General features: G+C 42.4%; 1 protein-coding gene across 2 annotated transcripts in view; it reads left to right on the top strand.

Annotated features, from left to right (window-relative positions):
* The first annotated feature begins 3,687 nt into the window (after window positions 1-3,687).
* The window catches only part of LOC121861218 (GATA zinc finger domain-containing protein 10-like), a 76,630-nt gene continuing 56,924 nt past the window's right edge, over window positions 3,688-23,393 (top strand). The window contains exon 1 of one of the 2 annotated variants that reach the window (XM_042358852.1): window positions 3,688-4,336. In XM_042358852.1, coding sequence (XP_042214786.1) covers window positions 4,136-4,336 — 201 coding nt within the window. In that variant the 5' untranslated portion in view covers window positions 3,688-4,135. The remainder of the gene's footprint in view (window positions 4,337-23,393) is intronic. The other variant, XM_042358853.1, reaches the window with a different exon arrangement.

Genomic DNA, 23,393 nt, shown 5'->3' with positions numbered 1-23,393 from the left:
ATTGTCACGAATAGAGTGTGTGTGTTTTGTCACCTATATATCGGGTTCTGGCAGTATTTTTTCCTAGTGGTCATTTTCATATTAAACGAATAACTTATCCTCAGTGTTAATAAGTATTGTACACTTATATTTATTATACATTAATTATGAATTACATCGTCCATTCAGATCACAGCCCCGGGTACAGAAGTATCAGTAGATGTGCCCGAAGACACTACTATAGCGTGTGCCTCCATACTTGACAGGGGGAGACTTGTGTATGGGTGAGTGTACAAGTCCCTCAGTATGTGCTGCTTTAACTACACATATTATTTATATCTCTTGTTCAACAGCTCGCTCAATGCATAACCTTTTTACTAAAAAATTATCAGGATTTTTTAATAAAGAATTGAATTGTATTTTTATAGCTGCTAACGTATTAATATTTTATGAACAGAAATAAAAATACTTACACACAGCCAGAGTTTATTGAGTAATGTTTAGTTTATACGAAATTTGTTTTATGTACACGAATTACGTCTACAGTATATATGTATTTCTTAAAAACATATTAAAAATCGCTATTCTCATCACAATAGACGGTGAAAGGAGCTGATGTTAATGTTCTAAAATAATACTAATATACACTACAATATTACTACTCTTCAACAACTAAGGCCATTAATCGTGTGTTTTAGTTTATTACATTCACTAGTTATCAACAACAAGTCATTAGTGTAGGGGCGGTTATTCCTCCTCAAGTGATTAGTTACATAGCAGTTATAGACGGTTTAGATGAGTGGCATAGCTGTGCTGCATGACTTTACTAAATACTTAAATACCAGGAGTTGAAAAGAAGCCTAAAGTGTACCTTGTATTACCGACAATATGGAAACTATTACAGAAAAGCTGTAAAACACTGGATCTATCTCACTGATTACTCACCATGTTTCCAAGATATGTTTCTACTATTTAATTATTTCTAAATACTATTGCAATTTAATATGTTGGGAGGACATCGTAACAGTTGTAGTTAATAAAAAGGAACACCTCATCATTTTAGTAACTATGTAAGAGTCTGACAAACAATGCCATTGACTGCATGATCCACATAAAACACTCCTCACGCTCGTAAAACATCCATCAGTTTGGTCAGGTAATACACAGTCAGTAAACATAATAGCACAAGATGGGTGGCACTGTCTTAAATGTGTTCATAGTAAAACAGAAGAGTAATAATGAATAAGAGATTTAAAACGGTAATCCCCTACTCAGGTTAGGAATATAGTTACGTTATACCCAAAGGTTCACACGTTGAATAGTCCTTACAGTTGGAGATATAAGAACTCATCTGACTGGTAGGCTTAAATACAAAATATTACTCCTAACTTGGCATTAAAATTACACTGTGACTCGACCTTATCTAGATAGGCTAAATTTAACTCCATTTAAGCGCACAAAATGGACGTACAATTATACTTGAATTGTCGTCATGGATGTCCCTGAAGTTCCTGGGACCAGATTTTAAGTTTGTTTTGCAGAGAAATTTATACTAGGTTATTTGAGGTTAGGTTTGGGTGGGTTTGATTTTATTTTTGATTGGGTTAGGCTTGGTTGGGTTCGATTTGATTAGGTTGGGTTTGATTGGCTTAGATTAGGCAGTGTTAGGTTAAGTTAATTGGGCCAGTTCGGGTTTGGTTGAGTTAGATTTGATTTGGTTGATTTAGGTAAGGCTTGATAGGGTTATGTTTGGTTGGATTCGGTTTTGTTGGGTTAGATTGGATTTGGTTGGAATAAATAAAGTAAATATGAATAATCACACTTAGTCCAGAAACAACCTTTTTTATTTACTTTTTTCAGAATTTCATAGTGGTAAAAGTTTAGTTGATAATCTCGTGTTCAGTTTTAGTACGGTGAAGGTATTGTACAGTTTATTTTAGCATCACCTAAATATTGTTTGTATCAGTTTCTGTATTCGTTATCAATTTAATTATTATTTTACGTGTATTCATTTATGTTGTACATTATATTCTATTATATTAGTCGCCATTTTTACGAAAACATTTATCTTTATAAACCTAAATTTTGAAATTTACGAACTTTAAACTTGACTCTTTGCTTTAAATAGTTGAATGGAAAAAATAATATATTGCATACACCCAGAACAGGAACCCACGCACCTCAGGTTTAAATTTTGGACAATATCAACGGGTTTATTTAGTATATGATTCATAAGTTATTGTTCACGCTTCTGTTGAAGGATTTTTTATTTAATCGTAGTATGTGTGTTTGTGGGGTGTTATGTGTGGGTGTATGTTTGTGGGGGTTTGTATGTGTGTGGAGGGTGTATGTGTGTGTGTGGAGGTTGTATGTGTGTGTGGAGGGTGTATGTGTGTGTGTGTGGAGGGTGTATGTCTTATGGGATGTACGTATGTGTATGTGTGTTAGGTAACTGGTGGTCCCTCTATTCACTCACCCTCTTGTCACCCCCCACTTCCTCACACCCGTCACCCCTCTCACACCCATTTCCCCTCCGTCACAACCGTCACACTCACCCTCCTTTGTCAGCCGTCACACTCCCTCTCCGCCACACCCTCCTTTGTTTATTTCTCTTTGTCACCCGTCACACACCCTCCCCGTCCATCACCCCCCCCCGTCACATACCCTAGTCACAGCCGTCACCCCACGTCACCCTCCCTCCGTCACAGCCATCGCCTCACGTCACTGTACCCAGGGGACAGTAGCCAGACTTACCCTCATCTCATATTGCAGTTTCCTCCCACGGGTGTTAGTTTGTCTGTTGGTGTTTGGTGTTGTGACGGTAACACATGCAGCACAGAGAGACAGACAGGCAGAGAGAGAGATCGGAAGGGGATGTTAAGAGAGAGGGGATAAGAGAGAAAGGGTGTTAGAGGAGAAAGAGAGCAAGGATGGAGAGAGAAGAGAGGGTATGAGAGTAGGCAGATAGACAGACATACACAGATAAGGGGTACATAGAGAGAGAAAGGGTGGAAAGAGAGAAAAGGCGACAAATGGCAGAGAGACACAGAGGGTAGAGAAAGAGAGGGAGGAAGGGGAAAGAGGAGAGCAAGATGGGGTGAGAGAAAGCACTGAGAGAGCGAGGGTGGAAAGAAAGACCGTCTAAAAGAAAGTCTTACATTTTAATAGTTATTCCTGATTCTTTTCAATTTAGAGTCACCTTCACCTTTGTTAGAGTAACTATGGTACATTTCAGCACAGTACAGGTTCACCATAAAGGATACAGAGACCTAAGAACGTGAAGATGATCTTTGCAAAAAACAGCAGGAACGTGAATTTACTCAAGGACTTTCTGAATGTGTGTCAACGTATAGATATCAACCAACATTCATTTATTGGTCGTATTGATTTTTCCCGTCGCAATCTCCTTGATCCTGATACCCGGGATTGACCAGAGCCGTTGATCCGCCACGAGCCCGGGGTAATAAAAGGAGGAAAAGCTGAATTATAAAGGAATATTAAAATGTGTGCCAAAGTATAAACACTACCTAGCATTCATAGATCATATTGATTTTTCCCATCATGGACTCTCTGATTCTGTTATCTGGGAGGATGATGGCTGTTGATCCGCTATAAACGCTGGGTATAAGGGTTTGGATTACACGGGAGACCTCTGGTGGCTAGTAAGAGGGTGGAGGTTCATTGGGTCGATACACGGCGCCAAGTTGACAGCTGCGGCAGACGACACCCCGCGCTACCTCCAACAGTCGTGTGCTAGACGGCGGGGAGTGTAGGTCTCCACGCTCTCTCTCACTAACACAACCCCCTCCACGCTGATATACACTCTTAACACACTCTTGCCCCCTACATGTTTTCACCACACCTTAGAGGCAAGAGCTCAGGGTGAGGAGGACGCCGCCATGGGGTTGGGTTAGCGACGGCACCTCGGGGGGAATTTTTTTTTTATAATTGAAAAGTGACGGGGCCGTGGTGTTGGGTCTTTGTTCAGAAACTTGTGGATTTAAGATGATGGCGTGACGGGTGCTATAGCTGTCTGTGTGTGTGTGTTTGGGTGTGGGCGTGTGAGCCAAGGATACTTACTGTACCCATGTAAACAGATATTGGGAAAGACCCCAGTTCCAAATCGTGAGGGTTTTTATTTGTCCCCCAATCCACGATGGCCAGCGCCCCGGGCACCCAGTCACTGCAACAGCAACAGCAACAACAGCACCTCCAACAGCAACAGCAGCAGCAGGGGCACCACCAGCAGCCACAACAACCACAACCACAGCAGCACCAGCACAAGAGACAAGCCTCCTGTAAGACCAAGAGCACCTCAGCTGACTACGCTAATGTCAGGACCGTGGAGGCATCACAGGTAAGGGCAACACGGCCTTATAACACACTCCAAGTCTCACACCTGGAATCTTCATCAACACACAACACATAACAGGTTGACTAAGGTTAGTACACCAAAATAACACACACACACACACACACACACATTATCACCATAACACGACACCTCACCATAACACGTCCATACAACACCGACAAATTTCAAGGTACAGAATATTTTATCTAAACATTCGCAACCTTAATTTCTCTCCCCTAACTAGTATTAATATATCTATAATTTTCATCGTTTCAGTTTAACTCAAATGTTATTACCAGTGCTTGTTTTTTTTCCTGGAGTATAAAGTTAACCAGAAATAAGCAACGTACTGAACTAAACTCAAAACAATACTATCACTACATATAGTATATCTGACGCCTTCCTTCATTCTGCTCAACAAAATTCTACAAATCAGTTTACTTACCAGGAATATTCCACGTAGGAACCTTTGTGAATCACACCCCAACAATGACGTTTAATTTGAGATTTAAATGGGAGCTTCGTCACCTCTTAAACTGCCAGCCTTTTCCTCATTTATTTAAGTTGTATAGGAAGAAGACGTGAGCTGTACTGTGCTATTTATACGCCACACCATGACTAGGGCGTGGTGAAGCCTGTGGTACATGGACGTGGTAAAGGTTGTAGCGGTGTTCATGGTGTGGTGAATGGGCGTGGGTGTGGTAGTGAAGCTTGTGGTGGTATAGTGAACGTTGTGGTAGATGGTGATGGTTGTGGTAGATAGGAGTGGTACCACGGTGGTGAAGGTTGTGGTAGATGGTTGTGGTAAAGATTGTGGTAGATGGGCGTGGTGGTAAAGGTTGCGGTAGATGGGTGTGGTGAAGGTTGTGGTAGATGGGTGCGGTGAAGGTTGTGGTAGATGGGTGCGGTGGTGGTGTGGTAAATATTGTGGTAAAGGTTGTGGTAGATGGGCGTGAACACTCAACCTTGAAGACACTCAAACACCCCCGCACACAAACCCCCACACGCAAACACCTAATGCTAATGTGAACAAATTCGTTATAGCTTCACCACTTACAGCTGCACTTCAGCCTCACCACTTACAGCTGCACTCTGCGTTGTATAATGAAGCTGTTGAATCAAGTGCTCGTGCCTAGGAAATACACCTAAACGATTCTGTATTCTGATGAAATATACACATGATTTTTTATTCGGCTGAAATGTATACGTATGATTATGTATTTATGCGTTTCTGTAATGTGAAATAAGTATTCTGCTGAAATGTGTATGCATGATTTTATATTCTGATGGAAATTTTTAGGTGTGGTTCTGTATTTTGTTGAAGCATATTCTCCCCAACCCTAACCTTACCTCCCCAACCTTATCCTTATCTCCCCAGCCTTATCCTTACCTCCCCAACCCTAACCTTACCTCCCCAACCCTAACCTTACCTCCCCAGCCTTAACCTTTCCTCCCCTCCCTACCCTACAGACACAAGCAGATGCACCTCACCGTTACATATCAGTAAATGCAATATAGTGATCACGTAAAAAAATATAAATAATGCCGAACAATAACAATGGTTAGGAAACGCTTGAAAAATTATATACTGGGCTACATACATCGTTGCCTTTGTGTTCGGTTATAATATAATTCAACTGTATTTATTTTTTTATTTATCATTTATTTTGTTGTGTTTATTAATTATTTATTTTTATTGTTATTAGTTGTTTCATGTGCCTTTTTTATCAGTATTGTTTTCAAAGTCAAACCGCAGCGTAGGATAATTTTATTTTCAGTACTGTTTTCATGTATAAGTTTATCGTTAATTTCTCATTACTTCTGTTGTCTTAATTGTTAGTTTGACTTATTGTTAGTTCGCAATATTTATTCATTTACTTGAATCTTTTTATTATTGATAACGAAATACTGAAGTTTTTTTATTGTTATCTTTTATTGATTTTTCGATGGTAGACTTTAATTTATGTATGTTGGGTAGTGGATGCGTTCTGTGTTAATGTGCAGTGAATGTCGCGGGTATATTATGTGTATCGTGTGAATCTACTGTAGCGCAGTGAGAATGTGGAGCAAGTGTAGGTTGACTTTTGTGTTTGGTGAGTGTAGGTGTAGTGTGCAGGGCGTATTAAGTAGTGTAGGTGGAGTGTGTGGAGGATTATGTGGTGAAGGTGGAGTGTGTGGAGGATAATGTGGAGTGTGCATGAAGTGTAGTGGGTGTAGGACTGCAGTGTTGTGGGCATGTATAATAAACAACCAGTTTATTGGAAGCAGTCCAAGTAAGACCAGTGTGTGTGTGTGTGTGTGTGTGTGTGTGTGTGTGTGTGTGTGTGTGTGTGTGTGTGTGTGTGTGTGTGTGTGTGTGTGTGTGTGTGTGTGTGTGTGTGTGTGTGTGTGTTGCTGCCCCACTGCCCTTCTGATACATGCATGCATATATATATCCTTACTTGCTCACTCACGCTTATACATACATACATCCACATACACATACATACATACACATACATACATCCACATACACATACACACATTTGATCACTATTAAGGTGCTGTTAAAAGAGCTTGGTGTTCGTAAGTCGTATACTAAATATGGTGTTGTTAGGCAAAATTTAACCAAACCTAACTTACGGTACATTAATTAACATAACGTACCTGTAAGTTCTGTAACCTAACCTAACTTAACCTAACCTGTTCTAACCAAAACTAACTTAACATTACGTTACTTAAGAATCTAACCTGGTCTAATTTAACCTAGCTTAATTAGCCTGATCTAATTTATCAACCTAATCTAGCCTGACCTGACCTGACAGGATATTAGGACTTTAAAAAAAACGGGACTCAGGGATTTTGTCCACTGAAAATAACTGATGAGAATTTTATCTACTGAAAATATCTAGTGAGATTTTTATCCATTGCGAAATCGTACAGCAGTATTTCTTCTTTTGGGGAAACTACAGTACCACGCTAATTTACTCCAGTGGGAAATCAGCTGGTAGATTTTTTTTCCCTCTGTGGAATCCGAAGAAAATAACCTCTTCTTTGTCTCTACCTCATCCCGGCAGTGTTGTTGTTGTGGTGGCGGGAGGCGGAGGTGTCACATGTACAGTAAGAGTCTCGGGTGTTCAGAGTGAGATAGATTTGGCACCAGCGCAGCGCCACGGAGTATCATCAACCAATCAATGTCGACACTTTAAAGATGAACCTCACACGCATATTTACCGGACCAGTTCAGTGGTTCAAATTTGGCAACGAGACCTTTTTTTTGTGGGAGGTTGGTGAATAAAGGTAATATTTGATGAGTAATAACAAAGAAAACGGAGTGTGGGTGAGATAGGCAAACTCAAACAATGTTGCGTAGAAATATTGGAGACTAGAAGTGTACATTAAAACATAAAAGGATCAGGTCAGGGTTCAGATATAGCTGCTAGTTCGGTTTTTTTGGGGGACCCTTTGTGTGGAGACGTTGGTGAATATTTAACGAAAACGGCGTGTGGGTGACAGTCAGACAAGAGACAAACTCAAACAGGATGAAAGACTGGTAATATATATTTTTTCCCTGCGTGCGGGTGCAATGGAAATATTGATGAGAATTCAAAGAAAACGGCGTGTGGGTGACAGTCAGACAAGAGACAAACTCAAACAGGATGAAAGACTGGTAATATATTTTTTCCCTGTGTGCGGGTGCAATGGAAATATTGATGAGAATTTAAATAAAATGATGCGTGGGTGACAGACAGGCAGCAAACTAAAGCTAAACACGAGATAGATGTAGTGTGTACAGTATACTTAAATAAAGATCAATTATTCTCAAGGTTCAAATTTAGCAAGATGTTATTGTTTTATGTTGGAGGTCGCGTACAGTAATGCTTATTATTGATGTCAGAGAAAGATTGGGGCACATTACCATCTTCCCACTGCCACCCACCTCCTTCCCCCCCCTGCTAACCCACCTTCCTTCTCCCCCACCCTGCACCTTACCTTTCCTTCTCTCCCCCACCCTGCACTCCACTCTTTTCCTTCTCCCCACCCTGCACCCACCTTCCTTTCTCCCTTCCTTCACCCACTCTTTCCTTCTCCCCACCCTGCACCCACTCTTCCTTTCTCCTCATTCTGCACCTTACCTTCCTTCTCTCCTCCACCCTGCACCCACCTTCCTTCTCCCTCTCCCTTCACCCACCTTCCTTCTCCCCCACCCTTCACCCACCTTCCTTCTCCCTCTCCCTTCACCCACCTTCCATCTCCCCCACCCTCCACTCGCCACCCTCCTTCCTTCACCTCTATCCTCTGAAATTTTGAGCTGAATGCGCCACTGACTCATCGTATATTTTAGAAACCGAGAAAGAGACTGTAGTTCTATTTAGGAAACATTGGAGCATTTCTGTACATTGAGTTACAGTGGAGCATTTCTGTACTCATTAAGGTACATTGGAGCATTTCTGTATCGTTATGGTAGTACATTGGAGCATTTAATTACTCATTAAGGTACATAGGAACATTTATGTATTCGTAAACGTACATTGGAGCTTTTTAATATGTACTAAAACTAACTTAAACTTATCCAAACTTAACAACCTAACCCTAACCTAACCTTATCCAACTTAACCCAACCCAACTTAACCCAACTTGACCAAACGTAACGTAACCAAACCAAACCTAAACTAACCTCACATAACCAAACAACAAATATAAAATGACTATCTAATCTAACCTAATCCGACACCTCGAAACACAGAGGCTGACGTTATGACGAACTAGGTCAAGAACGACCAGTCAGCACACGCCAGACCCACAAACGCGTGGATTTTTGCCAGAGTGCGTCCGTGAGGAGGAGGAGGTGGAGGGGGGTAGTCATGAAGACAGCACGCCATTGTAACTCCTCTAAGTGCACCATTGTACCGCTGTAGTGAGTGAGTGACCCCCCCCCCCCACTTAACAGGCAGACACGAACCTAGTAGATTGTAAGTGCCTCATTATAAGTGAAGGGACAAAGGAGTGTGTGCTTGATAAGTACGATGGTGGTAATATTTGCTTTATTTATTATTATTATTATTATTATTATTATTGTTGTTATTATTATCATCATTATTTACATATCACTTGAATTACTTAGTTTTTATCATTATTATTATTATTAGACTCCACCGCATTTGACAGTGTGTACCCTTGTGCTTTGTCTTAAGTGCGCACGAGACTATGTTAAGAATATCACTTATACCTAGATATATCTCTTAAAGTTTAATAGGCCATGAGTGGTTTATTATTATTGTTATAAGCATTATTATTATTTTATTATTATTATTATTATTTTATTTGATGGTACTAGCAAGTTAAGGGAGGGAGAGTTGCTTATTCCTTCGCTTTTTCACCTCATACCACGTCTCTTGTCCCCTCACATCCCACTCTCTTGTCCCCTCACACCCCACTCTCTTGTCCCCTCACACCCCACTCTCTTGTCCCCTCACACCCCACTCTCTTGTCCCCTCACACCCCCACTCTCTTGTCCCCTCACACCATGCCATTCTCCCGTCACACCCCTCATGGGACTTCCGGGGCGTGTGGGGAGGAGGGGGGGTGAAAGGTGAGGGGTCCGGAGGGGAAGGTGGGATGTCCATAACGACCATAAATCCTGGGACATCCGATACCAACTTCCCCCCTCACCTCCCTCCTCACTCTCCCCTCACCCCTCACTCAACTCCCACGGTTCGACCCCCCCCCCGCCCCTTCCGGCCCATTCTGGTGCCTGTAAATCACTCCACGGCTTGGTGACAAACCTTCTCCCCTCCTCACCTCCTCCCTCATCCCCCCTTCCCTCTCTCCCTCTCATCCCTGGTGTAATTTGGTGATTCACAGGGCTGGTCATATAATGAACTGGTGATCACACGCCTCCCTCCCTCCATCCCCCCTCCGTCTGCTCTGTTAGCCTATGGCCCTAATGAATTGAATTGAAACAGTTTATTTAGCGCTAAAAACACAGATACAGAGTGGATAATAATAACAATATTAACATGGTTGAGCCAGTTGAGAACCTGAACTCTCTTTTAGGCACCTGATACAGTATATACTACAGGTATACATTTATCTCAAGGAAGTATTATGTAACATTTAGTATCATCTGGAATAGTACAATAGCATGGTGGTAATAAGAACATCTCATAATGTTACCACGGTTATCACTTCAATATTTATTTATTTTTTTTATTATTTTTTTATATATACATAAATTACAGTGGAATTGAAAAACATAAGTATAATGGGGGAGCAGTACAACCTGGGTTGTACAGTAATAAGGTTGAACAAGAGGACAGAGCTGTCAAGATTATGTCTAGTTGGCAAATATGTTTATTGCAATGGCAATTACTTATCTATTTACATGATAATTTCCGATAAAACGGTTTTGATGGTACAAAAAAAAACCAGGTACTGTAAATATAGTAAGTGTTACAAGAAATATTAATGCTTAGACAATAGATATTTTTTAAGAGATGATTTAAAGGAAGGGAGAGGAGTCTGGTCGGATGGGTGGGGGTAAGTTGTTCCACACCTTCACACCCTGATATTTTATGGAGGTCTGGGACTGAGAGGAGCGCATTGGGGGTGTCTTTGTAGCTCTGGGTGCCTTAAGTTGTATCTCTGATTATTCCGGAACTGGAAATAATTATTGTCAAGCAAGTGATTGATAGATTTGTAAACAAAGAGGGCACAGCAGTAGGTATTAATATCTTCGAATTTTAAAATTTTCAATATAGCAAATTTCTCGTTTGTGTGATCTGTTTTGTTCAGGTAGGTCATTGTCCGTTCAACTCTTTTGTGCGGTAACCAGAGATTGTGTTTTTGAAGAGCCAGAGGCCCCCCATAGTGTGTGACAGTGTATCAGGTGTTGGTAGACAAGATCATGATAGATATCTTTCATTGCTGTGAGAGTGAGTGACTGTCGAGTGTAATACATGATACTGCACTGTTTATTGACTTTACTGTGAATGGCTTGTATGTGGTTTCTCCAGTTAAGTTTTTGATCAACAATAACTCCGAGGAATTTAGTATTTTGTTCGCGTTTGAGGACTGTATTACCAAGGTACAGGGGGTCCAAGTCTGGGGGTGAGTTTTTCCTTCTGTGAAAGATCGTGTTGTGGGTTTTCTCAAGGTTTATGGTCAGTTTATTACGTATTACCCAGCTCCTGACTTTAGTTAATTCAGTGTTCATAGTTCTCATCAAGGAATGGAGGTTTGAGTTGCTGGCATAGAGATTACTATCGTCTGCAAATAAGTTGTATTTTATGAGTGTGCTGGCGTGGACTATGTCGTTTATGTACAACAAAAACAGTACTGGACCGAGAATTGAACCTTGGGGGACTCCATACAAGATTGGCGAGGAGTCAGATTGGTGATTATTATAGCAGACATACTGCTTCCTGTTGGACAGATATGAGGTAAACCAATTGTGGGACAGGCCCCTAACGCTGTAATGTTCAAGATTTGAAAGGAGGATGGTATGGTCGACAGTATCGAAGGCTTTAGAGAGGTCCAAGAATATACCGACTGTGAACTGATTGTCATCAAAGGAATTTAAGACGTTATTAGTAAAGGATAGCAGAGCACTCTCAGTCGACCTTCTAGCTCTAAATCCAAACTGGGAGTCTGTAAAGATGTTATTGGCATTGCAGAAGGAGTTTAGTCTACTACATGCTAGCTTCTCCAGTATCTTACTCAAGGCTGGGAGGACTGATATGGGGCGGTAATTCTTGAAGAGACCTTTGTCCCCAGATTTTTTATATGCTGGGTGAACTTTAGCAATTTTCAGTTTATCAGGAAAGACACCACTAGTGAAGGAGGAGTTACAAATGTGGAGGAGAACAGGTAGTAATAAGTGGGCTACTTTCTTAATGATGCTTTTTGGTATATTGTCTTCGCCTGCTGCTGCATCTTTGGACATTTTTATGATGGCCAGTAACTCATCTGCTGTGACAGGGGATAGGAACAGCTCGTTTTGCTGTCTGTTTTGCAGGTAGGCTCTAAATTCCTCATGGTGATCTGGGATGCTCTCTGCAAGATTTTTGCCAACATTAATAAAATCCTCTTGTTCTGCTCTTATCGCCTTACTGTACATCCTTTGCGGTACAAAATATAAAAATTAAATTATAAAAAATTAACACTGACACAGAAAAGAAAATTGTGAAAATATTGATACAGTCTGACTTGTATTTATTTATTTACACCCTGTAATATTTTGTAACCTAGACGATACAATATAATTCCCTGTACAGTATTTATCAGTTACAGGTTGCCCCAGGACTCGACAAAACTCACTCGTTTCAATATTATTATTATTACTGTACTGTATTCACTTTGTATCTCTGTATTATCTGACTAAATGAACTTTCAATTTCGGACTACAAAAATAAATATTGACATATCTGAGCCCCAGATAAGCGCCGGGAACTGTTTCAAATGTGAACTTATAAATACTGTAGTTCCATTTATCTACAGGAAATTATTTAATAACTTTGAATAACATGATTAGTATAACAGGTTATATGGTGTTAGTAAATTATAGATATTTATTGAATTTAATTATAGAAAGTATTTTTTGTGAGAAATTGTTGGCTGGAGATTTTAATAATTTTGTGTACACATTAATTTTGGATTGTCTTTGATATAAATTGTTATTATGATTTGGTTGGAAATGTATTAATTGGTGAACCGTTCTGGCTTGGTGAATCTCTCTCTTACTTGGTTCATGATATGGATGGTGATTCAGCCTTAGGAACTTGGTGACATGTTAGTTAAATATAGATGGTGCAGCAGTGTGATGGTGAGGCCCGTGAGAGTTTGGTGATTTAAACGGTTTTATATATATATACATACAGCTGTACTGTATATGTGTGTGTGTGTGTGTGACTGTTATATCTTGGTGATTGAGCTGTGAAGAGATTGGTGATTTGGTTGGGTTATTTTATTTTATTTTTTTTAGCTGAAGTGTGTGTGTGTGTGTGTGTGTGGTGAGTGACGAGGCTAGGTTATTTATACCTGTTAATACCTGGTCTGCTGTTACCTGGCCTACTGTTAACTGTTGATACCCGTTAATACTTGGCTCACTGTTACCTGTTTATATCTGGTCTACTGTTAACTGCTCAAAGCTTGCTTACTGTGAACTGTTCATAGCCGGTCTACTGTTACCTGTTTATAGCTTGACTCCTGTTACCTGTTTATAGCTTGACTCCTGTTAGGTGGTCATAGCTGGGTGACCTTTAGCTTTTATAACCGGGTAACTTTTAGGTGTCATAGACCGTGACATTATCCTTGGTGGTTTATGGCGTTAACCTCCTTTCTTCCTTCTTTCCTTCCCTTCTTCCTTCCTTTCTTCCTCCATCCCCTTCTTCCTTCCTTCACTCCATCTCCCTCTTTCCTTTCTTCCTTCGTTTCCTCCCTCCCCCCTTCCTTCCTTCCCTTCTTCCTTCCTCTCTTCCTTCCTTCCCTCCAACTCTTTCCTTCCTTCCACTCTCCCTCTTTCCTTCTTTCCTTACCTCCCTCTCCTTTCTTCCTTTCCCCTCCCTCCCTCCTTCCCTCCCTCCTCCTCCCTCCTCCCTCCCTCCTCCTCCCCTCCCTCCCTCCTCCTCCCTCCCTCCCCTCCTCCCCCTCCCTCCCTCCTGTGCCCCTAACACGGGATAGACCAACCACCCGAATGGATAGGTAAATAGATAGAGAGAGAGATGGGGAGGAACAATGTAGAGAGAGAGAGAGAGAGAGAGGTGGGAGGGAACGTAGGTAAAGAGAGAAAGACAAAGATAAAAGACAGAAAGAGATAAAGACAGAAAAGAGATAAAAGAGAGAGAGCCGCCACATCACCCAGGCCTCAATAATACTGTGTAGCCCCCAGAGAGAGAGAGAGTATAGACTGTGTCCACAATACAGACTCACAATGTGTACCTCTCTCTCTCTCTCTCTCTCTCTCTCTCTCTCTCTCTCTCTCCTCTCTCTCTCTCTCTCTCTCTCTCTCTCTCTCTCTCTCGTGTACTTCCTGCGTGTACACACCTCCCTTTAACTCTCTCTTTGTACTTTATGAATCTGTGTACACTCTGCTCACTGTACACCTACTTTATGTACACACTGTCTGTACTGATGGTAAAATACCCTAACGCTAACCTAATGCTAACCAAACCTAACCTAATGCTAACCAAACCTAACCTAACGCTAACCTAATGCTAACCAAACCTAACCTAATGCTAACCAAACCTAACCTAATGCTAACCAAACCTAACCTAATGCTAACCAAACCTAACCTAATGCTAACCAAACCTAACCTAACCTAATGCAAACCTCCCCCACCCCCAGGTAGTATTAGTAATCATAAATTGTTATAAGGTTGGGCCTAGTTTTAACATACTATTACTGCAACAACTACTACTATTTTTTTTAAACGTGGCCTCCAGCCTCCCCCAATAGCCACACCTTCGCCGCCATTTTATTACCTTACCTTAAAATTAAATATCCTAATACATGAGTAGCTATCCTAGCTGTGTTGAATTAGTTGAGCCGCAGATCTATGCGGCATTCAGTGACTGTAGCCTCATAGTCAATATCTGCAGCTGTTGTCGGCTTTGGAGCCGAAGCTCTCGTTCCTCTAAGGCAGAGCAAAGCAGACCGAAGGAGAGAGAAGGACAGTCGACATCTCATCTAGGCTGTAACATAACTTCTGGGCTGCTGCTTCTGTCTGGAGATCACCTTCGCGAGTCTGGCGTAGAAACATCTTGCACTTAGTCCCATCCCACCAGAGGTTGTGAACACTAGAGGAGTGAAGCTGCCTTGTTCTAGGTTCGAATTCTCTCCCCTTATGCCCTTATCTTGTCGTTCTCGTTCCACCTGTGTGCAGCATCGAGAGCTAAGTTACGGTGACATGCGGCCATGGGATCAAAGATCCTGATGTCGAAGAAGGCTCCCTGTCCCCGCATCCAGAATCCTCGAGCACTGATGTCAACACGGGCTTCGTTGGATGTGTTTGAAGTCCTGTGTTGGAAAATCTCACAGTCCAATGGAAGGAGGGTCGGTTCTACCATGACGTCCCGGCAGATTTCCTTCAACATATTTGCTGTGAGATCCCTTACTTCGTCATGCCTCATGCATATGAAGCCCCCCTTCTTGCACACCATGGCGTGATCGGCGTCATAGGAAGAGCCACACATGCATTGGGAAGGCAAACCTTCCACTGGCCTACTGTACCTTAGAGCATTGGCACCTGTAAATTCTTGTTTATTGAGACTGAAACCATTTGCCCTTATCGGTAACGTAGTTAACCAGTTCGAGGCGCCCACCTCCTGCGCTATAGCTACTTTTTTTTCAAATTCTCTGGTACTTGCAGCAACAGTTGCTGCAACTTATCCCTTTGGCTGTGCTGTCGTTCTGTCGTAATGGACCTTCGAATCTTGTTTACTTCGCTGGTATCCACCTCCCCTGTTGCGTTCTGAGCTATTATGTGGTCCGTGAGGGCTGCCGTGAGCTTAACTGAGTTTTGATGTTCGGTGGCAGCAATCTCCTGGTTTGGTCATTCCCATACCTCCCAGTCTCGGTGGTAGTGCAAGGAGTGATCTTTCTGCTGGGGTTAAGTGAGGGTGTTTCACTAATTTGGGAATGAAATTGACGCTGATAGCTTCTTCCAGAGGGTGGAGGAGGGGACAGGGATATTGCGCTTCAGGTAGTTCCAGGGATGCTTGACTCCATGAGTGAATGCCGCAAAAGCCGCATGTGGCTTGGTGCTAGCAATCTTTGACAGTCGTGCCAATTACTGCGCCTAGGTGTCTTTGTCCTTCCTTTACTACTACTACTACTACTACTACTACTACTTATAATGATTCCTCCAATCAAATTTTATACCAGACATTGTTGAGAGTAAACGTGAGGTCAATAATCATTCCTATATTTGCATTTATACCACTAATTAGAGAACCTGGGTTTACCTGCGTTATTACTTTACGTTTTTTTTTTAAGCACAGAGATCGTTATGTAGACGATGATTAATGTCAGGTGTCGTTAAGAAAAACAGAATATAGTGTTTCAAACGGGTGGGGGGGGGGGGAGTGAACAGGGAAAAACGTCTACAGGGATTTATTTTTTTATTTTTTCAGGGTAACTTTTTCGGTCCTCAACTCGTGTGGAAATTTGCATACCACAGTGTAATATTTTTCTTTAGCCTTGTCCTTGTCCCTTTTTCCTTCCCTCTTCGTTCTTCCTCCTCCTCCTCGTTCCTTCTTTCTTCCTTCTAATCCTCCTCCCTTTCCCTTTTCATCCTCTCTTCCCATCTTCTTCCACACCTTTCTCCTTTCTCCTGTTCTTCCTCTTCCCTCCTCCATCTCCTCCACCTCTCTGTTGCAGGAAAGTGGGTCAGGTGAGGGAAGGAAGGAGAGAGAGAGGGAGGAGACACAGTGTACTAACAGCTTTTGTTTTTAAACCCTATGATAACTTTTAACCTCACTACTGTTTACTTTCTGGACGGGTGAAGTTTGTTGTTGTTTGTTTGCAAGTGTCATGTTTACTGTTTGTTTGTTTGGGATTTTTTTTTTGTAATGTCACTTGTATATTGATTTATTGTTTATTGTACGTACGTTATTATTTATACATTATACAGGATATAGCTACCTGCGTATTATTTGTTGTATTTCGTGAATTTTTACTCTCTCTCTCTCTCTCTCTCTCTCTCTCTCTCTCTCTCTCTCTCTCTCTCTCTCTCCGGTACACTCAGCTGGGAAATATTACAGGCAAAACATGCGTGGTAGAGTAACTTACCTGGCTAATTCACCTGAGTGCTAGGCTGGTTCACACTTGTAGCTTGAACACACACACACACACACACACACACACACACACACACACACACACACACACACACACACACACACTCATATTTGGCAGGTATGTGACTTAATGTAATTGGTAGGATCCAATCTCTCTCTCTCTCTCTCTCTCTCTCTCTCTCTCTCTCTCTCTCTCTCTCCTGTGGTCTGATAGCGGTGAGTTACCTTTGAGTTCCGACATTTTGGATATTCCACTATTTTTAACTTTTCAGTGTTTATTGAAGCTGTTTTTCCCTTCCCAGTATTGGACCCGTTCCAGTGTTATTCCCGTTCCAATGTTATTCCCGTTCCAATGTTATTCCCGTTCCAATGTTATTCCCGTTCCAATGTTATTCCTATTCCAGTGTTATTCTCATCTCAATTTTATTCCTGTTTCAGTATAATTCCCGTTCCAGTATTCCTGTTCCATAACTATTATTCATGGCCCAGTATTCCCATTCCAGTATGTCCGCATCAAGATTATTCATGACCCAGTATTATTCCAAATTCCAGTATTCCCGTTCCAGTATTTTCGCTATTTTTAACATAGAGCGTTACTACACACGCATTAACAGTAGAGTGTTGGGTTATGTGGTGGTGGTGATGGTGGCGGAGGTGGTGGCGGTGGTGATGGTGGTGGAGGTGGTGGCGGTGGTGATGGTGGCGGAGGTGGTGGCGGAGGTGATGGTGGCGGAGGTGGTGGTAGTGATGGTGGCGGAATTGGTGGTGATGGTGGTGGATGGTGGCGGAGGTGGTGGTGGTGGTGATGGTGGTGGAGGTGGTGGCAGTGAGTGATGGTGGCGGAGGTGGTGGTGATGGTGGCGGAGGTGGTGGCGGTGGTGATGGTGGTGGAGGTGGTGGCGGTGGTGATGGTGGCGGAGGTGGTGGCGGAGGTGGCGGCAGCAGCGGCGACATAAAGACCTGTGGATTTTTAAAAGATATATTGTGTGTTTTGAATTAGAGAGAGAGAGAGAGATGTAGGTAAAGACAAAGTGGTAGAGAGTGAAAAAAGAGAGAAAAGGGAAACGAAAGAGAGAGAGAGAGAGAGAGAGAAGGGTGTAAAAACAAAGGAAAAGAGAGGAGAGAAGTAAAGACAAAGGAAGAGAGAGACTTGGGGGTATTTCCTCACTACCCCCCAATTGTTTGTTTATATACCGTGGGGGATGGAGGGGGAAGGCAGGATATACCCAATAGGGAAGGAAAGAGTAATTAGCGAGAGGTTTACTGGTCATATGGAGCCCCAGTACTAATAGACCCCAAGTAATATGGAGCCCCAGTACTAATAGACCCCCAGTAATATGGAGCCCCAGTACTAATAGACCCCCAGTAATATGGAGCCCCGGTACTAATAGACTAGTATGGAATGGTACTAATAGACCCCCCAGTAATATGGAGCCCCAGTGCTAATAGACCCCCAGTAACATGGAGCCCCAGTACTATGGGCCCCCCAGTAATATGGAGCCCCAGTACTAATAGACCCCCCAATGTATGGAGCCCCCAGTGCCTAATAGACCCCCGGTAATATGGAGCCCCCAGTACTAATAGACCCCAGTAATAATGGAGCCCCAGTACTAATAGACCCCCCAGTAATATGGAACCCCAGTACTAATAGACCCCCCAGTAATATGGAGCCCCAATTGCTAATAGACCCCCGGTAATATGGAGCCCCAGTACTAATAGACCCCCAGTAATATGGAACTCCAGTACTAATAGACCCCCAGTAATATGGGGCCCCAGTACTAATAGACCCCCAGTAATATGGAACTGGTACTAATAGACCCCCAGTAATATATGGAGCCCCAGTACTAATGAAACTCGGTAATATGGAGCCCCAGTACTAATAGACCCCCAGTAATATGGAGCCCCAGTACTAATAGACCCCCCAGTAATATGGAGCCCCAGTACTAATAGGCTCGGTAATATGGAGCAGTACTAATAGACCCCCAGTAATATGGAGCCCCAGTACTAATAGACCCCCCCGGTAATATGGAGCCCCAGTACTAATAGACCCCCAGTAATATGGGCCCCAGTACTAATAGACTATTAATATGGAGCCCCGGTACTAATAGACCCCCAGTAATATGGAGCCCCAGTACTAATAGACCCCCCCAGTAATATGGAGCCCCAGTACTAATAGACCCCCAGTAATATGGAGCCCCAGTACTAATAGACCCCCAGTAATATGGAGCCCCAGTACTAATAGACCCCCAGTAATATGGAGCCCCAGTACTAATAGACCCCCAGTAATATGGAGCCCCAGTACTAATAGACCCCCAGTAATATGGAGCCCCGGTACTAATAGGCTCCGGTAATATGGAGCCCCGGTACTAATAGGCACCAGTTCTAATGGATCCCAGGTAGAGATAGGTAGGTAGGGAGAGACGGATGGAGGGAGGAAGGTAGGCAGGGAGACAAGTAGGTAGGTAACGTAAGGGCGGAGGAAAGTGGAAAGGCAGGGAGGGAGGGAGGTAGGCAGGGAGACAAGTAGGTAGATAGGTATGTAAGGAGAGAGGCATGATGAGAGGGAGGGAAGAACGATAACATCTCGGCAGGTAATGAACATCACCTCACCTGACGACGGCGTGACTCACCTTCATGTTGAGATACACCATCATGCTAATTAACAACCACCTGCTAAATTGACCCGCACCTCAGGTAATATGTCTAAATACTGCTACCGTATGCATTCAGCGGCAAAATCTGGATTAAATTAGAGCTTTATTGACTCGTGCCTGGTTGTATAATAATAATAATGATGATAATACTCTGCATGTGTGTAGTGTGTGTGTGTGTGTGTGTGTGTGTGTGTGTGTGTGTGTTTCAGCACCGTAGCTTCAAGACCACGGAACCTGGAGACCTGTAACTTTGCATGCTTACTGATATGGTTAAAAAGAGTCCTTCACCCCCTCTATTATGATATGCTTTCCGTATGATCAGAATTTCAGGCTGTAGAGTTGTAGACAAAACAACACACTTACACACAGTTTATTAGTAGAGGGAAATGTGTATAAAATAGAATGAAAATACAGTGTTGTAAAAAAAATACTACACTTAGGTACTTCTTAATATTACAACAAAATCATTTACCTATGAGAGGAACCGTCAACAGTCACGAAAATTAACATGGCTGGCGGAGCTCGGCGTCACATTCCGTAGATTCCAGATGGAAAAGATAATCATAAAAGTGATGTTACGCCAAATGGATTCCTCCTGCGGTTTTTCTCATTTTCACCAACTCGGAAACTTTTTACCTTCTATGGAGAAATTTTCCCAAGTTTGTAGTTCAGATGCGCAACTGTCGTCAAGTATTACAGAAGAAAAACATTATATCTTTCAGTCTGGTTTATTTTGTGTCCGTTTTTTAATCATCTTTTCTTTTACTCGTGTTTTAGTTTTTATTGTTGTCACCATGTCAGTTGTTGGCTTAGGTCAGTGACTCTTGTACCCTGTTTAACCCACATTTTATTTTGACAACTTTATTGACAAGATTGTGGTACAGCTTTGCCTAATATGTGTAGTTCAGTCAGATCTTGACACTGGGGGTGCTATTACTGTTCCCTGCCACATAGGACAGAGGTTCATACACAACAAGAAGTAATAGTGTAGAGCAAAATTGAGGACTAATCAGTGTGGACTAGTAAATTTAGGATAAGCAGCCAGAATATCCTCAATGACTCCTGATTCAATGTGGTAGTTACATAGTTAATGATGGTGTTTGACTGGAGCTGGAGACCATATTGCTGGAGGCCAAGAGTTACAGGTACTGGAGGAAGTGGAAACCAGGTGATGCTGGTGGTGGTGGTGGTGGAAGGCAGACGAGGGGAGGTGGAGGAGGTGGCTCAAGTGAGGTGTTCATGTGGTGGTGAGAGCGGTGAGAGCTCTCACTGAGGGGAGAGGGAGGGGAAGCCGCCAGGGAGAGAAGGATTCGAGAGGCGTTGGAGATGAGAGAGGAATGAGAAGAGGAGGATGGCAGGAGAGGGAAGGAGAGAGATGAAAGAGGAGGAGGAATGGAAAAATGAGTGAGGGAAGAGAACGGGGGAGGGGTGAATAGAGAGAAAAGAAGATGAAATAGGAGAAGGAAATACAAGAGAAATTACGATAGAGAGAAAGATAAACGAGGGAAGAAGAGAGAAGGGAATAGTAGACATGAAACACATCATGATAAAAGTGTGAAGATGAAGTGAACGAGGAGGAAAAGGGGAGATGCGAGAGAGGGAGAGATTTAAGAAGAGGAACTGAGAAAGATAATGATTCAAACGTGTAGTAAGAGAAGGGGACGAGACGAGACAGTGTGAAAGAGAAGAAAAGTGAGAACAGGGAAGAGGAGAATGTGGGAGACGAAGAAGAAGAGAGAGAGAGGAATTGAATTGAAACAGTTTATTTAGCCAGAAAAACACAGATACAGAGTGGATAATAATAACAATATTAACATGGCTGAGCCAGTTGAGAACCTGAGCTCTCTTTTAGGCACCTGATATATACTATACATTTATCTCAAGGAAGTATTATATAACATTTAGTATCATCTGAAATAGTACAATAGCATGGTGGAACTAAGAACATTCATCTCTTACAATTAATCTGGTGTTGGGTTAGGTAAAGGGGGGGGGGGTAAATATTCTCTCTCTCTCTCTCTCTCTCTCTCACTATCCAGGTGTTGAGGTAGGTAAGGAGTAGTAAATATTGCAATGTGTGTGTATTTCTGTATAAAGACTAGGTATTCATATTCGTCGCCTGCCACCCGGGATTCTCATATGATTCCTAAGTTGAGTTTTTCCTCGTGACTCGAAACTAAGTTGATTTAGTCATGTAAGTGTTTAAGTGAAGTACTTTTTACTTTATCTCTTTCCTCACTTATTAGTTTACCAGTGTGTGTGTTGGTTCATTATCACACAGTGTTAACAAGTACTGGACATGTACAGTACGGAGCTCTTGGTTAAGTTTGGTCTTGAAGGAATTCACTTTTAGTGCTGTCATAATTACAAGTGACACATGACTGCGGGATCTCTCTCTCTCTCTCTCTCTCTCTCTCTCTCTCTCTCTCTCTCTCTCTCTCTCTCTCTCGTGTTATCTATCTCTCTCTCTTTCTCTCGTGTTATCTATCGTGTTATCTCTCTCTTTCTCTCTCTCTCTCTCTCTCTCTCGTGTTATCTCTCTCTCTCTCTCTCTCTCTCTCTCTCTCTCTCTCTCTCTCGTGTTATCTATCTCTCTCTTTCTATCGTGTTATCTATCTCTCTCTCTTTCTCTCGTGTTATCTATCTCTCTCTCTTTCTCTCGTGTTATCTATCTCTCTCTCTTTCTCTCGTGTTATCTATCTCTCTCACTCTGTCTCTTATCTCTCATTCTTTATCTTTCGGTATCTTAATCTCTATCTCTCTGTCTCCCACTTTCTATATTAGTGTGTGGCTTTGTGGGTCATTAAGTTTACCTTGTCATACTTCCAACCCAACCCAACCCAACCCAACGTAGTTATACTGTATATGTCAAGCGTCAGGGGTCAAAAAATACCAATGTTGGTTTTCAAAAAGGTGAATAATTAGGTCAAAACATGGAATATTAAATATGCAAATGAAGTTAACTTGTAATGATATGCAGATGAGGTCAGAATACAATACCCCTCACCTGTCTCCCCCTCTCCCCTCCCCTCTTCCCCTCTCTCCCCCATCCCCCCTCTCCCCCCCTTCCCCTCCCCCCCTCCCCACCTCTGTCTCCCCCATCAGTCAGAGTGCCCTTTAAGGTCTTGTAGGGTCGCGTCTGGCACTGCCCCCCCCCATACTCTCATACCTGGCACTGTTATGATAGGTGCCTGCTGGTGGGTATGATATATAATGGGTATGCTTAGTTGTTTGTGGGTATTGTAGGCACTATACTAGGTGATATATTTGGTTATATCACCACTCTTATGTGGAGTGGGGTATATCAGGTATAGTGAGTGGGGTATATCAGGTATAGTGAGTGGGGTATATCAGGTATATTGAGTGGGGTATATCAGGTATTTTGAGTGGGGTATATCAGGTATATTGAGTGGGATATATCAGGTATATTGAGTGGGGTATATCAGGTATATTGAGTGGGATATATCAGGTATATTGAGTGGGGTATATCAGGTATAGTGAGTGGGGTATATCAGGTATAGTGAGTGGGGTATACTAGATCCGTTGAGAGGGATATAGTGAGACATACTGACATACTGGGGGGGGTTATACCGGGGACCTCATACTGGTGTCAGGAGAGTGAGTGGGAAT

Source organism: Homarus americanus, unplaced genomic scaffold, assembly GCF_018991925.1.
Source record: "Homarus americanus isolate GMGI-L3 unplaced genomic scaffold, GMGI_Hamer_2.0 scaffold21314, whole genome shotgun sequence".
In the NCBI taxonomy this organism is placed as follows: Eukaryota; Metazoa; Arthropoda; class Malacostraca; order Decapoda; family Nephropidae; genus Homarus; species Homarus americanus.
Note: the sequence above shows the minus strand (reverse complement) of the source record. Positions and strands in the feature narration are given on the sequence as shown.